General features: G+C 30.9%; 2 protein-coding genes across 4 annotated transcripts in view; one reads left to right on the forward strand and one right to left on the reverse strand.

Annotated features, from left to right (window-relative positions):
* The window catches only part of Atg16 (Autophagy-related 16), a 266,491-nt gene that overhangs the window by 198,599 nt on the left and 48,794 nt on the right, over window positions 1–19,098 (reverse strand). The gene's annotated exons all lie outside the window — the stretch shown is intronic.
* Window positions 1–19,098, forward strand: part of neo (ZP and PAN domain-containing protein neyo) — a 116,653-nt gene that overhangs the window by 73,264 nt on the left and 24,291 nt on the right. Inside the window, exons 5-6 of the mRNA XM_088188664.1 lie at window positions 8,293–8,614; window positions 10,591–10,751. Of these exons, the coding sequence (XP_088044790.1) occupies window positions 8,301–8,614; window positions 10,591–10,751 (475 nt within the window). The 5' untranslated portion in view covers window positions 8,293–8,300. The remainder of the gene's footprint in view (window positions 1–8,292; window positions 8,615–10,590; window positions 10,752–19,098) is intronic.

The raw sequence follows: 19,098 nt of genomic DNA on the forward strand, positions 1-19,098 counted from the left end.
GAGTGATTGATGGTCTCCTCATAGCTTTCCGCGATCCTTTTACATTATGTCGAGGAAGAATTGGACACGGTGTAATACTTGGATGTGTGCAAAAGCGATAATATGAATCGTCTTCTTCGGTCAATTAAAAAGTAAATGAATCAGTTACTTAACCGGTTGAACTCTCGTGTGAAAAAGAATAACTCATTGTCTGGCCGCGGGTCAATTATGACCCGCGGCGCTTCTTTGTGTTTGTTTCGACGAGTCACCGATACGTGAGTCACTAGCGAGTCCTGCCCAAGGGAGAGACCCAATTAACTTATCCAGTTAGCTACATACTACATAAACCACGGCCCATGTCAGTGTAGCATTTTTTGTGGCACCTCACTGAGCCGTCGATAAAAAATCTTATTAGCGCTAAACATAACGTTTCAATTTATCTTACAATCTGCTGTCCTATTTAGAGTTCATTGCAGAATAATAATATTATAGTATTAATTCACATTATGCGTATGCGTAAAAACTATAAGCGTAAAATTTAAAATAAAATCTATAAATCAGCGTGAAATTAATCATATCAATCGATTTAATTTACCCTTTAGTTAAACAATAATCTAAAACATAGCTTAACAACCGGCACACGTTGAGTTTAATTAGTGTAAAATTATTCTATTCAATTCATACACAAAAATTACCATAATTTATAATATTATATAACAATATCGTATCTATTAAATTATCTAATTAGAATCATAAATCAACGCTTAATTAAAACTAATTTGCAGAGACTTGTTAGCGAGCTTAAATTTCATAGACTCAACCAATAAAAATGATCCAAACGCCTCTATTAATTAAATCGGATTTAATTCCAGTAACTTTTAGTTTGGATATAAAAAAAATAAGAATCTCACGAACCACGAACGGCTTGTAAGCCAAATAAATAGGCATAGGTACTTAATTGATAGGGTTATGAACTCTTACCTTGAAAAAGTACAAATCCAAGGACGATCTCACATATCTAGTAGGAGTAGTAGTAGCTTGCTTACCTGTGAAAGATACAAGAAAATCAAATTAGTAAATTGGTCTTAATTAGCATTTCGTGCGTGAAGATTTTTTATGTTGCAAAGAACATTAGTTTAATATGCAAATGATTATTTTTATATATTTCACTGGATGAAGTTTTATTGTGATTAAGAAAATATTAGTCATAATTTAATCTAGAATTAATATCATGCGTGTTCCATAGAATCTTTCGAATCAAGTCTCTCACTTTATTAAATCCCAGCTATGTTTACTATATATATAATATGTTGTAATGAATGTATTTTAGTAAAAGCATATCAGAAAAACTTAGGTTTGGGTATGAAAAGCGACTGTTAAAATTATGGTTGGGTTTGAAAAGCAATTATATTTTTACTAGTAAAAATAAAATTTCACTAACTAGGCCAGTGAAAATGTATCAAACAATTGATTTATAATTTCGCTGGTGAAACTGTATTGTTACACGTACGCTAATCTTAAGTGATATTAAAAATTAATTGTGCGATACATTTTAACTGGCCTAGTTAGTTAAATTATATTTATACTATTGAAAATATAACTTAACTTAAAAATATACATTCGCGGTAACAGTTGCGAAAAAATCTAACATGATGAAATAAAGTTTTTATTATTTTTAAAAATTTGATTGTGGTCTATATTTAGTTTTTTTAATTTTAATTTTAATTTTAAGCACATCGGTAAATATGTATTATTAAAAAGATTTTCATCAAAAATAAGTAGTATTCTGATAATTAATAACTCAGATAAAATACTATTTAATATCTTACCCAAAATCAAATTTATTCTGAAGGCACTTAGATGGAGTTTACGTATGTTAAATAAAAGTGCAAAGCAAAATTTATTTTTCTACTAGAAATATAATATTTAAACCAGTGAAAATATATTTTTATTGGTAATATAGATTTAATGTAACATGAAAATATATACGTAATAGATTTTCTATGCAACGTCAGTGCAAAAAGTATAATATTTGAAAAAAGAAAAATATATTTTCACTAGATATATTCACTGTAACATATACACATATATCAATAGCTTTTTTGATTTAATGTCAGTGCAAAAAATATATCATATGTTTTAAGTTTTTTTTAATAATGCAATTCTGAAAATAATTGCAATAAATTACATAAATGAATAAATCTATTTTTATAGAATATATTCCAGCCATAGAAAATGCATGTTGAAAAAAACATAACAAAGCTTTTAAATCTATATTCATAAGTTATTATTTTAAACCCATTTCTACTGTAAGTAAAGAATTTAAATAGTAATTACATATTATAATCTTAAACAGACAACATAGTAACGTCTTTGCGAATCATAAATTATTTTTAGAGCATCAATATTAGGTTTTTAAATTTATTTCTGATATAAAAAAAATATTAATTAAATCTAGAATCAAAAAAAAATTAGCTTATTGTAGAAATATACTATTTTTTCAGATATCATAGGAAAACACATTTTTGTATTTATTCATTTATTAATAAATGTCACGTAAATTATTATTAAAGTAAGGTAATTGAAGTTGGAATCATACATTAAAGCAGTTTCTATAACTTTCCACATAAAAAAATATATTTTAATCCCTAACCAACCTATGATAATGTAGTTAAAAAAAAGAAAAGTAAAATAATATAAAACTTATAGTTATGATGTAATAAATAATTCATAAAGTTTTCAAGTACTATATTGTAATGTAATATTTAGTTTAAGTAACATTATGGCGTATTTATGAAATAAGTCTCAATTAAGAAATCTCGAGATCCACTAATCCTCTTGTGTTTAAACCAAGAATGTTCACCTATTCACCTTCACATCAAAATGGGACAAAATGGTTAGGTCAATTTTTGCGGTCAAGTTGATTGATGATGCTGTGTGATTGAAGGGCAATCTTACTGACGGATTGCATCCACAACAAACGATCGAAAATCATTGCGTTCAATTGAATGGCGATTGCCCAACGAATTCGTTAAAGTGAATTGGACTCGTCATGTACGTGACGTGCGTCGACAAGGTGTTGAATAAAACAATTGTTAAAATGGCGTAAATTTAAAGCAATGGTTTGATTATGTTATTTTTTACGTCGGACGTACAGGAGGTATACAGGAGGTCTGTTCAAATTACGTTTTTGTGCGTGAGTTCATTTTTTGGTACTTAGGTTACGTAACGCCATTGACAAAATAAAATAAATGCTAGATGGGTTCTCATAAGACCACCCAACCATGATTGTCTTATAATCATCATTGTGTAAAACAACTTAAATTAAATAAATAATATTAAATATTAGTCAAAGTGCCAAAATTTGATTACTTAATATATGTTTCATATTATAGCAAATGTATTTTTATATAACATTCAAATGTGTTGGTTAATTTATGATAATAATGCAATTTGGAAATGTAAAAATAGTGGAGCATTTAAAAGTAGCCCCAGATGTGTATAATTTTCTTTATAAAGCTAAAACAATTTTTTTTAAATATTAAAAAAAATATATATTGTAACGGTTTATTAGTGTATCTATGTATTTGTCTTACAGTGAATTTATATAGAAAAATCGATAAAATTATAGCTTATTAATACCTGAACACCATTATTTACTTTTAATAAAATAATAAAAAATAGCGTGTGAAGTGAATACACTTTTAATAACAATCTATATTGACTGTTCCAAAAGGCGTGCGCGTTAATCTCTCAACGCTTCGTTTGTTCCAAGATAAATATCTAAACGTGAAAAACGCGCATTGAGCACGAAACTAGACACGTTTTAATACATAAGAAAAAAATAATAATACACAAAAATATTAAAAATCGATCTACATATTCAGAATCCAAAGAATGCACGTTACAACACACGCCTCGACCTCAGCGCGTGTACTATCAAAGTACGGGCCAAACGTCTTCCTGTGTTTTTTTTTTGTTCACGGTTGTTGTTCGCTAAGTATGTGCCTACATCTGTCTACTTTTTTTTGTGATGCACAATTTGATGAAAAACAGTAACGAATGGACTCAAAGGGATTCTCGGCCCATTACGGCGTTCATTTCGTATCCAAACACTAACTGTATTACACACCATTCATCACAGCGAGATTTGATCTTACGAAATCTAACAACTGCAACTAGGGTCAACAGCTGCACAACGTTCGTTATCGGATTGTTAAAATAATTTGACAGCTTAAACGGTTAATAATGGCAATGTTACGAAACATCATGGCATCTTTGAAAAATTGCTCCAGTCAGAACAAACAAAACGCGCCGATCGAAATTGATAGTTTCGAGCTCACGTAGCAATTCGTATTATATTTTTTTTCGGACTAGATCCGATTGAAATAAATAAAAGGAAATGATGAAAAAACATAGGCATTCGGAGGTCACGCTGATAATTCTCTGGCGAATCGTGAGGGTCAGTTGATTCGGACCCTTACTAAGCTGGGTCGTGGGAGAACGATCAATTATTGGTTATAATTATTGAAAATGTTCTGCTTTAATGTAAAAAAAATGATTTGCCTGATTTGCTATACTTATTTTATTGAAGATTTATTATAAATGGTGTGAATAAAATTAAGGTGGCAATTATTAGGATTAAAAATATATAAATCATATTGAATTTTAATACATACGTAATAGCAACTCATTTTTTCTAAATTTAATTTAAGATTTATCGGGCTTGATTTTTTACTTATTTCATCCATTAAAAATTACTTTAAAAACAAGCGATTGAATAAATTAAATTTAAGTTTAATAACAAATAATATATTTATAATATTTAGAACAACTAAAATTATACACAAATTCAAAATTTACACAGTTTAAAAGCTTCTGTTCAAACAAACTGAAATATTTTATTCGGAAAAAAACAAACGAATAACATAAAAAAATAATTTTCAGCTATTTCATCTATTGCCCCATTAATTTAAAAAAAGTGGTCTAAACATCTAAATCAAACTTACTGTATAAATGCTTGGATTTTTTTTCTATATAAATACAAGTCATAAACGGTCAACTAGATATTTACATATATTTAGATAATAACTTTACTTATATATAATTTTTCACTATTTTACAACAAAGATAAAATAAATCGATTCATCTAATATAATAATATATATAATGAAAATATTCAGAAAATTAAATTAAGATTATAATGTCGGATTTCTATCGCTATAATTGAGATTTAAAAGTCTGCATAATTTCACAAAAATTGCATGAAATAATGTGCAAGATCGCAACGCACAATAAGATTTTAAAGAAACATTTAATTACATAAGCAATACAGTACCCCAAAATAGATTTAGTTTTTTCAGAATTTAAGCTTTAGCAGCCAGTCGTATTTTGGCAGCTGATTGTTGGTGCAGATCTAGACTCAATATTCTGATATTTTAAAAATTAGGCCATAAAATTTACGAGGTGCATCGATTATTAATGTATATTAAATTTTATATGATTTAAAAAAAAACATGACCACTAAAACTATTTGTGAAGTAGTAAATGATTCATTAGATATTTGTACATAAATGTAAAATATGGTTTAAAAATATTCGAATGGTAAATTACGATATCAAGAATGATCCTGGATGTAGGACTTCAGAAATGGAAGCAAATAATTATAAGCTGGCCGAGAAACTAAGTCAGTCTGATTTACCACATTAAGAAAATTGGGAAGGCTTGGAAGGCATAAATTCCACGCGAATTGAGCGAAGAGAACAAATCGGCGCATATTAGCTTATCTCAAGAGCTTCTAGATCTTGAAGCTGGTCGTCTTTTCCCGACCATTTGATAATCAGAAAGTAAAAATAAATGTTGTACAACCAAAATCGTCGTAGAAGACAGTATTTATACAAAGATCAAATAGACAAAGCCCGGTCTCACTGTAAAAAAATATTTTGTATGTAAATGGATTGTACGTTATGAAGCGCTTAAACATTGCTATATAAAATATCAGCAATTTTTTTATTATCAACTACGTCGTTTAAATAAAGTAAAAAATAGATTTGGCTTATCCGACTACTATTTATTTTAATCGATGCAACATTTTTTAGTTAAAAATAATTAAAATGCGGATGATGTAAAAAAGGGGCTGTCGAAATATTTAAGCTTATGAAATTAAAGGAATAAATTGGATTTGTGAGAAGGTTATATTTTTAGAAAAAATATATATATATATTTTTAATTATAAACACTTTAAGGAGTATCGCCGTACATGTACGGCGGTCGATCTTTTACTATTTTGAGGTACCCCAGATAAGTTATATATTTACATATATAACTGAAGAAATAAAAAACATTATAATTATAAAATATTTTTGTAAATGATATCTGTACAAAATAATATTAATAATTAAGGAGTACGAAATAAATTACCTGTATTGATAAAAAAATTGAAAGCCTCTGTATTGATATAAAAATCCATAAAGTCCGAATAATATATAATAAATATCTAAAATAAATTAACAAAATTAAATATTAGACGAGTATTGAAATAAATTATTAAAGCACACTAATAGAGAAAAGTAGTAAAAGAAATCAAAGTAAAAAAAATCACTGATTTAAAAGATCTGCTTTTCCGACTACTATTTATTTTGAACGATGCAACATTTTCTAGATAAAAAAATAAAAATGCAGATGATGTGAAAAAGAGGCTATCGAATTATTTTTACAAATATATATATATATTTTGAATCAATAACCCTTTGAGGAGTATCGCCGTACGTGTACGGCGGGGGAGCTTTCACTGTTTTGATGTACCTCAGATATTTATATAATATTATTATATAAATTTAAATTTTTATAAATGATTTCTATACAAAATAATACCAATAATAAAAGAGTACGAAATAAATTACATGTATTGATATAAAAAATTGAAAGCCTCTGTATTGATATAAAAATCCACAAAATCCGAATAATTTATAATCAATATGTAAAGTAAATTAACAAAATTTAATATTAGACAAGTGTTGAAATAAATGATTGAAACACACTAATAGAGAAAAGTAGTAAAATAAATTAAAGCAATAAAAGTAATAAAATCACAGATTTTTTGTTATTATTTACTATAAATGCAATATTTAATAATAATAAATAAATAACAATATAACTAATTATGGGGATATATAAAAATAAACTCACTCACAAATTTATAAATGTTCATAAATTAACTCACTTCTTAAAGGGCTGAATAAATATAGACATTTACAGGTGATATTTTTACCTCGAAATTTATGTACCATACTTTTGCTAACTGAGTATATTTTGGCAAAATACTCAAAATATACTCAGATATAATACATATAATAGTGCGTATTAAATTTGGACCTATACACAACTAAATGCCATTTGTAGTATTTTTGATTAAGATGACAATTTTAATATAAAAATACAGTCAATACGTTTATAGCAATATAATTTTTTAGGTCTTTGTTTTAAGCAAAAAAAATCTATAACATTTTCTTCAGAATTAACATTTAACATACATGATTATTTTTAGCAGAATCATTAGAAAATATTTCCAATGTGAGAAAACCAAGGATGAAAAACACTTCTTACAAAAACTAATATATCATTGATGTCTATATAATATGCGCAAAGTTGCAAATGTTTCTTTAAATTGTCTTTTAAAGTTACTATCTATTGTTCCGTGCTCATGGAAACTTACATATTAGACATACATCAAATCAAACTCGTGATGTAAATGCGACGAAAACATATTACACTTGCAAGTTGTAAATGAGATGGTATTAAAATTCCATTAAAATTATTCATAGTTATAATAATATTAGGTTCATTACGCATTCATCACCGTCTGATTGCACGCATTTTTCGACGAGCACCGTTAGGTGCATTTTTTATCCGTACTTTTCATTATGCGGGAATTGGATGTACGTGTATTTTTTTTCTATCCCTCGAATCCATCATAGGCAGGCAGCCTTCGGTGATTACGCGCTGCCTAATCGGCAGGTAATTTCAATTTGGCCGGAAATCTGGTGCCCGAGAGACATTCGAATCTGTTCTTGTGGCATTTTCACGATTAATATAATGACACGGACTTCGGCGGTCCGTGTAGTAGGTACATACACGTGAAGAAGCGTTGCGCAAAGGTCCGAAATGTGGTTATCGTTATTAATCGATCAAACCCCGGGACCAGTCACGAAAGGGTCACGGTGAAAATATAATTTGCTAAGCTACTTTTAATATAAAAAAACATTGACAATTAAAAATGTGTGTAATAATAATGCTTTATTTATTTTATTACAGATTTCATCATGAGGTCGTGGAGTTTGGGGTTGGTGCTTGTGGCGGTTTTGGTGTTAGTTGAGGGTGCAGCTCAAAGAAGCGGAGAACTAGCTGGTTCTGCGTCGGGTAGTATAAAAAATCCAGCAGAAGCGCCTCTCCAAGACAATTTAGCAACGGCATCTTCAGAGCAGAACATAGTCAACAATCTATACAAAAATCCAGGACAGGCTGTGCTGCCTTCAACAGGACCTTCTGCGCCATCAGCTCTAAGCGCCCCATCAGCGCCTGCCAATTCCATAGATGAGTGCAAATCTGACATGATCGGCTTCGAGCTAGTGACTGGGTAAGATTACCATTCCATCAACTAGATTTTCTAGTCACACCTAAATAAAAATATACCATAAAATCTGATTTAACGCCGCTCAAAACGGATAGGTGTGCTATGGTGATATCCGTGAATTTTTTGGTATACAAAAAAGCACCGTTGTGACCTCGCAAACCGTTTTTGGAACCCCAAAATCCATCACAATGGTGCGACGAATCACCTTCAATCTGTTTAATTTAATTTGCGATCTTCACGCTTTGGATATGATTTTTTCCAATATGGATTCTGAATTAACGCCACCGTTGTACGCAAACATACAATTTTAACATAGTTAACTTTGGTATTTAAATTTAACAACCGTTTCATTTGCTTCGTAATAAAGAATATTCATAAAGTAATATAAAATGCTTTTTCATGCGTCAATGGAGAATTACTGCCGATGCATAAAAGTGACGCTTTCATCTACAATTTTAATGCTTTACAGTTGAACGGTCAACCGATAATAATATGAAAAGGACATCAATAATATTTTACGATTTATACATATTTATAATATAATATGGAATGTTAATATGAATGAAGCAAAAAGCATATCTTGAACTTCTCTTCAATACATAAATACCAATTATTTAAATGCTACATCATAATAGAGTCATATATAACGTATAAGATATCTGCGATATAATAGACGTCACAACGTAGATGTTGAGACACATTTCTTAACACAGTGATTCACAAACATCATGTTTCGCCCCATATTACAAAAAGGCCATCCTTCTGATTATATAATATAATTCAGACACAATTTTTAATATTGAAAATATGATAACCTTCAAAACAGGAAAAAATGCGTAATTTATAGAATAATAACAATTAGCTTTTCTTATATGTATGTTTATAAATATATTTGTTTTTAATATAATAGATGAGCTGTCTATCAACATGAAGTTTTCAACTTTTCATTTCTACCATTATTGTTTGATTTTAATATAATTAATAGATTTTTATTAATATCCTAAAATAAAACATACTGCAGAAAAAGTTTAATAATTTATATTTATTCATTGTAAAAAATTAACTAAAAAACACTATTGCGTTTGATTCCCCTGGCACTCGAAAAATCAATGACATTCTTTGAGCGTGTCGCAATTATAACATAGGGTACGTGCTCTTGTTTACAAACTAAATACATCAAAATAAAAAAAAATGTTAAATTCACAAAATACAGTTGAAAGTACCTAAACTCAAATTTTGTATGCGTGCCTAGTCCCCTCTAACGTAGTATTCCTATAACGAAGTCCCAATCTTTATGGAAGTCCACTGTATATTAATTACTGTCACATATCGAATATATGCAACATCTACTAAAGTCGAGAAACTAATTTTCAGATACACATATCATCAATTCGTCTTTCAACTTTATTATCAAAAAGCGGTATCTGTCTCAACTGTTTTGCATGTGATTAGCTAAACATAATTTCAACCAAAACAATAGTTGCTGGCAAAACAAACTTTTCTTTTTTTTTATGGTTTTTCACATTTTGCGATTCTGTAAGAAATTTGGTAAAATGCTTCATAAATGATTTTTCTAAATTTATTTAAAATATTACGAATATACTTCTTGAGCCATTAAAAGAATGATAGATTCTTATACTTCAAGTATTTATTATGATCATCAACATGCAACAATGGCAAAAGTAAGATGGTGTATTTGTGCTACTTTTAAACGCTTATTTTTACATGTAACGTTCTTCAAAATTTGATTAGATACGATCGCACAAGACAAAACAGATTGCCTCTTGAGCGGCGACCGTTTAATTTAACTCTATCGCCGCTGATTAACCGGTTAATTGATGACAACGTCATCCGACAGACACGAATTTCGTAACAGAACGAATCACAGTTAACGGACTTATCCGCCGTAACGGATATCCTCGTTTAACTACAAAAAGTTAACGCAACATTGTTATTGCATTATATACGTTTTTTTGCAGATACGTCTTCTCGGCGCCCACCCACATCCTCGACGACATTCCTGGAACTTTGATGCTCACCGACTGCCTGGAGATATGCCAAAACAACAACACCTGCTATTCGGTCAACTACGAGACTGGATTATGTGTACTGTTCAGCTCAAATGCCGACGAACAACCAGGTAAGAACCTTAACTATAAAAATGACAGTAAAACCATCTTAATCAAAAGCCCATTAAAAAAATAATAAGTCTGCAGCATTCCTATCATAACGAGTGAAGAACCACTATTTAGATCAGAAAAAAACAGTCTTTCAAATTCGAATATAAATTTATTAGATTAAGAAGATGCATATATGCTGAAAGGCATAATATCTTCATTTACATCATGTATCTATTGAGCCATCATATTACAACACTTGAGCTATCATAAAATTTGCTCATGCACCATAAAAGCGAGAATTCCAAAACCTCTTTCTAAAAATCGAGCGTTAATATAGACGTTGTGTCCAAATAGATGATTTTCGATTATGACTGATGGCCGAACTAGCCCTAATGGTTGTTATTAGCCTAAAAGGTGCCGTTTTACAAAACGAGGCGTGTCTATTATTTCACGTCAGATTTCCACGCGCGGGATGAAGATGTATGTGCATGTATTATATCAGCTTTTGCGCAATGGAACCGATATTTATTGAATTTTTACTTAAATATAAACCCTCAAAGGGGGCGTCAGCCGCCAGGCAACATCACTAATAGCTTTTGGATATTGAGAAGCGCTGGCTTAATTGAGAAGTGCGCGTCGATAATTTAACGTTTTACAGTGTGTCAAGTGTTTCGTGGTCGGTTATTACGCAGACGATTCTCTTCGTCTGTAACGAAAATAAAATGCTATTGCAATAGCTCGTAATAGCCCGTTAAAAATGATGTTGTTATTATTATGTATTAATAAAAAAAACAGCCATAAACGCACATAAGTTATGGGGGCTATGATGCAGTTATATTACTTGATTAAAGTTGTATTAACCTGTCAGAAAAGTGTATTAAATATAATTTTACATCGACAGAGAACATAATTAAAATATTATTTAATTAAATTAAATATTATTTTATTAAAAAATATTTTTGTATACATTTATATATTTTTTTTCTCAGTGCATCAGTTTATTTTTAAAAACAAATCTTTTTCAATCACGTTTGATCAGACTATTGAAAGTATTTGTTAGATACGTTTTTTTCAATTCTCAGAACCAGATCTAAAAAAATGATACGGCCTGAATGTCCGATAAAAAATAAATGAGAAATATATACGTTTTGGTAGCAAAAACTACCGCAGTATAGTTACATGAAGATAAGCATAAATACGAAAGCTCATCATTATTAGCGTGTGAAATTCGCAACGGTATTCATCAACTAAGCAAATTTAGACCTGCGATTCTAGAGAACTTCAGCTACCTTTGGATCACACGGATACTCTAATGGTTTAAGATTGACTGAAAAACGGGTAATAACACACTCGCAGAGACCGCTTTGCCGGTATGCAAAATCGATCGTAATTGGCGTGTGTGACTCTTAGATTAATCTCTAGTCGTTATTTAACTCATGGCACAAGACTGCATCGAAATATTGTTAAATAGCATGATGAAAACGTTAAGTTATTAGTAATAAAAAAATAAAAAGGCAATCGGGAACGTGTTAAGTGTCGTCGCCGGTAAGACCTATAATTAAAAACCATTAAACGAGACGTGTCTTGTATGGTACAAGAGTTTTCTTATTAAAATGTCCCATCTACGACAGGTTGTACTATCTACTTTTGAACGATGTTTATGATCATTTGTTGTCAAAATACATTTTATACTCCTGTACGCCTTTAACGCGTAACGCGGAACATATTCAGAAATTTATTATCTCATTAATATGTCAAAACTTTATTGTGATAATATACATAAAATACGCACATAAAACTTTAGAATCCAATAAAATTATATAAACCTAAATAAAAAATAATTTAGGTATTAATAGACCGTTTTTTATATTAACCAAAAATTAAATACATATTTTTGAATGGTATAGAACTTACTTAGATATTGAATAGCTTGAATATATAATATTTCTTTGAACGAACTCTATGAATACAATGTATCGAAGTTGATTATATTGTATTAATCATAATTAACAGACAACTTTTAAGTTCATATGTAAAATTAATATGGATTAACAGTCACTGCATATTTTTACTTGTTTATTTTAAAGCTATTTAAGCAAAGGTAAATAATATGGTATGAAGCTGTTTCTCATATAGCAAAATCAATTCGTATAAATTACGACCTTGTTCAAATAGAACATCTTTAAATCATCTTCCTGTATGTGTACAAACTGAAAGGGTTACAGACGGCTTCGATTTATCTCCTTTCGTGACTAAATATCGTTTCTGCGATCGTGCACCTAACAAGATATAAATTAATACATCAAACCACATTGACGAAAGGCGCGTTCTACACATTATATATTCCCTTGAGAACCATTACGCCGACGTCAGATCTAAAACGTAGCTTAATTAGAACGGTGGCTCTCATTGCACCGAGTGGCGGGTAAAACCCATAATTAGCTATTTAAAAACTAAAGTTGAGCGATTTAAATAAAAAGCAGACTCCAAGGGTTCGAGATAAAGGGGCGGAACGGTAGCTCATCACAAGGCACTTTATCATTTACAAAATCAATCTGTTATATCATGGTAAGGATAATGTATATAATATTACAGAAAAATAATAATCTTGCTCAGATTTATAGCATCTTTTAAATACATAAATACATATTGCTGTTGTTTATTTTATTAACAATAAGTCGATATGAAATTTGGTAATAAAATATATAAAAATGTATATTTAAGATGTAATAAAGATATTCAAAATACATTGACTCCTTTCAGGGGTTCTACAAGGGTCCAACCTGTGCGCCCTCTGCTCTTCACATTATATATTAATTTTATTATTTTTTTATTTTTTACCCCAATGCGCCACGATGGTCGAAAACAAATTTTAAATTTATAAAACATAAAAAAACGTATATATACATAAATATAATAATACTTAAACATAACCAAAAATTATAAAATATTAAAATTAAATAATACAAACTGGATCAGATCCTCGTAGCTAACATTAAATAAATCAATATGTAATGCCAGCGTATTAAGGAGCCGGATGGTCACAGCTATAGGCGGGTCGGCAAGTGCGGATGTCCTAGCCCTAACGGCCATCAAAAGAGGCCTCGATCGTGATTCTCGTAAATGTTCCGGAACCCAAAACTGGAATTCCTCGAGAATAGCTGGATTGTCGACAGCACCTTTTAGTAGTTTAAAAAAATGCTTAGCGACATACAGCTTTCTGCGAGAACTCAACGAGTCATATCCCAACACTCCTAAAAGAAAGGCGCTGGGATATAAGTACGGATAATAACCAAATGTCCTTTTGTAAAGGTATCTTAAATACCTTTTTTGAATTTTTGAAAAGGGAATATTTGGCTATTCGGGGATTCCAAATTATAGATCCCGATTCAAGAATGCTACGAACTAAGGTGTCATAGAGGATGCGAATAACCGACGGATCGTCAAAGTGAAAGGTATTCCTCATAACAAAGCCGAGCATCCTGGAAGATTTATCACAGACGTCGTGTATGTGTAGAGAGAACCTCCATTTGCTCTCGAAAGTGATTCCGAGATCTTTAGTGGAAGTTTCTCTAGTCAAAATGTTACCACCGGGATGGTAGAAATAAGCTGATGGCGAACGGGATCGAGAAAATGACACAGTATGGCACTTTCCGACACTAAAGGGCAGACGGTTAATGGAAGCCCATCTCCACAGAGTCTAAATCACTTTGTAGAGAGAAGGAGTCTACAACACATCAAATGCATTTATATAATTTTAAATCATCTGCGTACAGAAGAAAACTTGAATTTTTAATTGCTGTATTTATGTCATTAATAAATAACACAAAAGGCAGAGGTCCCAGATTGGATCCTTGAGGAACCCCCGAAGGGTTAAAATATTATTTTGACAATCGTCCACCATAGGTTACAAACTGTCTACGATTGCTTAAATAACTCGAGAATAACCGAGTTAAATTATCTGAGCAACCGAGGTTCGACAATTTTTTTAATAATAACCTATGACAAACTTTGTCAAAGGCTTTCTCAAAATCTGTAAACACGACGTCTACTTGAATTCCCGCATCGAGAGAAGTTGTCACCGTTTTGGTGTACGACAGAAGGTTAGTAACAGTGGAACGGGCAGGACGAAACCCGTGCTGTTGGTCTAACAAAACTTGCCGAAAGTGATTATAGAGATATTTATGAATAATTATTTCAAATAATTTAGCAGGAGCTGACAACACTGCGACTGGTCTATAATTCTTTATATATAATTTGTCACATTTTTTATGAATAGGGGTGACTTTTGTGCATTTCCATAGATCAGGAAATGATGATGTTTTGAGAATCAGATCATAAATACATTTTAGAGGAGCAGCGAGACTGACTTCGCAACCCTTCAAAATAAAATCATGAATTAAATCAGGTCCAGAATAACACACTGTCTTTAATTTATTAAATCCGTATTTGAGATCTGAATTATAATGATAATTAAGCTGGTCCAGTTCCTATAATTTATTATTTTTATCTTTCTAACTAATTTTTTTGGGTCATTGTGACACATTGGTGCAACATTAATTTAGCTAAAATAAAATAATTGCTAATTAATAACTGTATATTAAATAAAAAAATACTATTAAAATTATGGAAAAAAATCTCACTACACGATTTAATAATTAATGCTAATATGTAAATTTAGATTATTAAATAAAACAAAGCGATAATTAAATTGCCGCGTTTTAACTATGGCTATCAAAAGCAAATACGACACTTTTAAAGAAATCGTCTCGAAAATCTTCATCATACAAAAAAATTAATACATACTTGTAATAAATTACCGAATCTTAATAGCAAAAAAATAACATAATAACTTATAATCTAATGAAGTAATGGTTCTTCTCCGACTTCAAGTTTATTTTTACACGCCACCTAATATTCTTTTTTTATCTAGTCTTCTGACTACACTAAAAAACACAATGATACGCAATCATCAATTTATTATATCAATTTTGCAAAAAAACAATCTATTACACAAGAATGTACATAGTCAAATGTTTCAGTTACATTTTTTTCAGTCAAACCCAAAAAAGCATAATGACCATCGTTAGGTAGTATGACCGACCTTCACCGGCCTCGAATTTCATTATGATCGTCATTAAGGGAAATAATTATTAATCATTAGTTATTGTGAATTGTGAATTTTATTACGGCTAGAACCTGACCGGTAAGATGCTGTTTTTTTGTGCTAAGATTAATACAAATTCTTTGATTGATCATTGAGCATTCTTCGGTGCAAATATAGTAACTAGAAAGGTAGCGTTAGATCAGTGTTTTATGGTTCTATCGATGCAGTTGCACCTCGTTAACTTTACGGTTATTTAATCCATCACGATCGATCAATTAAGCGGGGATATAATGGGAGAATGGTCAATCCTGTTTTGCTTGTCTTTGCCATGTTGAATCTAATTGATTTATTTGCGTGAGAGTTAACCATCTAGTAACATGCACTTGCATTCACATCTAAATTTTAATAAGACATATTATTACTCTATTGATTTCATTTTTTTTAAGAGCAATGCCCTTACTTTGAATTATAAATTTCATTAAATAAACTATTATTGTGTAATGTGTAAGACGGTAAAGGCTTAAGCACAACCTTAACCATACCATACACGCACTCTCCACAGATATGGCATCACTTTAAGATCAAAGCACCACTTATTGTTTTTTCTCCACCGCTTCAGCGATCGACATTGAATTTTAAAAGACTATAAAGCCGCCCATCGTAAAAATGGCCAACAACACCAGTCATCATCGACTTTTAACTATAATCACCGGCGCATGAACGAATACTTTAAGGAACAGTACATACTGGGATAGCTTCCAGAGCTTCTTACCCACTGTACTGGGCGGAAATGGACCGGTCTGCGACACAAACAACTTTAGTAGAATCTAGTATAAAACAGCCGATACACCGGTGTTGCTATTAACGGACATAAATCGAAGCACTAAAAATGTTTCGCCTTGCCGCTAAGTGTCGGTCGCAAGTCTTCTCGCGTACTTTCGTTTTCGACAGATCGATCGCTTACGTTGGTAACAAAACGATGATGCAACTTCTAATACGTTTTAACGCGATATAAAGTTGAAAATTTATTAGCCTTGAAAAATAGTTAAATTGTAATTGTTAATAAAATACTTACTCTAGTCTATAAAACTACCACACTTAAATTTTTATTAACACTATCAAAACTTGAAAACTACTAGTATGTTTTTTAAAGAGCTGTGTCTAGCTTTTAATAATGTAGGGTTGATCAGTGACAGTTGAGTGAATGATCTTACATTACTGATAAATTTTTGATGGTGTATGTACACCAGACACAACTAGAATCTGATACAAATCACTTGCTTGTTACACCGGCTACCTGATCGTGGCCTTTCAATATCACTACTCGGTAGCTTTCAATAAACAATCGCTTTCCGCATCGCTTGCCATAAAAGTCCACTCCAATATAAACTGTTTTTTATAAGTTCTTTATAAAAGATTTACTGTAAATCTGATCTAAAAAATCTCAGACAGTGCGTAGTACTCTTCAATGGCCACCATTATTAATTGACGTTAAAGCTCCATTCTTAGCCACTCGACAACGGTTATCCGGCCATTGAGCTTAAGTCATATCGGAATCAATTAGAGCGGATCATCTACTGAAGATTTTCTAAGGAGAAAAAAAATCAAAAGATTACACAACGTCACGATTTTACACCTCTTCGTGTACCTAAATTGCGTATGCATTCGTGTTTTCGGTCGTAATTCCCATGCACCCCATATACGACCCCCGTTTAAGGATAATGACCGTTTTAGACGATAATGCAGATTGTTAAGGCAATCCTTCCGCATCTCTGTGAGTGATGGGTTATTCCGAGCAGTTACTAGCACCCACGTTATGTTTTAATCTAAAAATATACTCAGAGGCCTTAAATTTTCTTAGCATATCGAAAGTTTAGATAGTTATGATTGCCGTAAAAGGGAGTACTATTTTTATGACCACCCTGTACGTGAGCATTGCGTGCAAGCATGTCGTTAATTATGCAACAGCAAGATTGCAGACGATATCGATACACATAAAATAATCCTTTACGCACTCGACCGCAACCCAGTGACGTTAGTGGCTCATTAGGTCCTTGAAAGATTAAAAGGATTTTCGTTATCCTCGCCACGGCGCCTGATGCCTCAACTAAATGGGCAGTAAGTAGTCTGTTAGCAATGGATGGTAGTGCGTGAGCTTGATTGATGTGCAGGATAAGGCAATGCTAACTCAGTAGCTTTTTGTTGATATTGTTCAAGATCCGAGATTATAATATCATATAAGGAGCAATATGAAGCTTAATTTTTTACTGATGAAACTAATAGGTAGTTAAATGGAACTTTTTCAGAATAATAATATCCATTGAATGACGTATTTTATCTATTATTAATATTACTGTACCGTTTTCCACATTGTACAAGTAAACAAATACAGTAACATTATAAATTAACTGTTTGATATATTTTAACTGGCTTAGTTAGTATGATTTGCTGTTTATGTAAGTAGAATAAAGACTACAATAAAATATTGTTTTAGTTAGTACAATTATTGTCAAATGTTTGAGTAAAAAATATTATATGCTAAAATAATTGTTGAGATGAGATCCAAATATAAATAAATATTGGATTTTTTGGCAATAAAATGATCAAAAGTCGCTTTAAAAATTTAATCAAAACTAAAAAGATGGTTTTAAAAATATATTAATGCAAAATAGTGTAATAAATTTTGGCGACGGGATGGTGACGGGTGGCAATTGAACACAGATTTAGCCGCTGCAGTATTATTTTTATTTAAATTTGAAATTACATGTTAGAATTTACAATGAACGGGGCGCGGGTCCGCAACCATGCGCGTGCGCGCCAATGTTTGCCAGTCAGGAGAATCTGTCACGCCAGTATTGGCCATAATAAATCTAAATAAATACATATACATATAAATGGCGCCTTAAAAAATATTAGGCATATTTGTATATAAATGTGAAATAAATATTAGGCATATTTGTGTTTATTTTATCAAAAATAAATATAATTCTGTTGACGGCAAAGAAAGTGAAATTCTTATTTTATGCAAAATAAGAATTGTCTAGAGGGAAAATATAGTTGTCTGTAATAACTTTCATACAAACATTTTTACTCGTATCTGGTTTTAATATAACTGAAGAATACATTGTTTACTAATAAATCCATGTCCATACAAAATAAACACAATTTTTAACTGCTAATAATTATATAGCAAAAATTAAACTACTATTGCCAACTCTACGTTTTTTCTAGAAAGCTTTTCATATGAAATAAATACGTAG

Source organism: Plectrocnemia conspersa, unplaced genomic scaffold (assembly GCF_051122295.1).
Source record: "Plectrocnemia conspersa isolate PC_06_02 unplaced genomic scaffold, ASM5112229v1 ptg000001l, whole genome shotgun sequence".
NCBI classification, from domain to species: Eukaryota; Metazoa; Arthropoda; class Insecta; order Trichoptera; family Polycentropodidae; genus Plectrocnemia; species Plectrocnemia conspersa.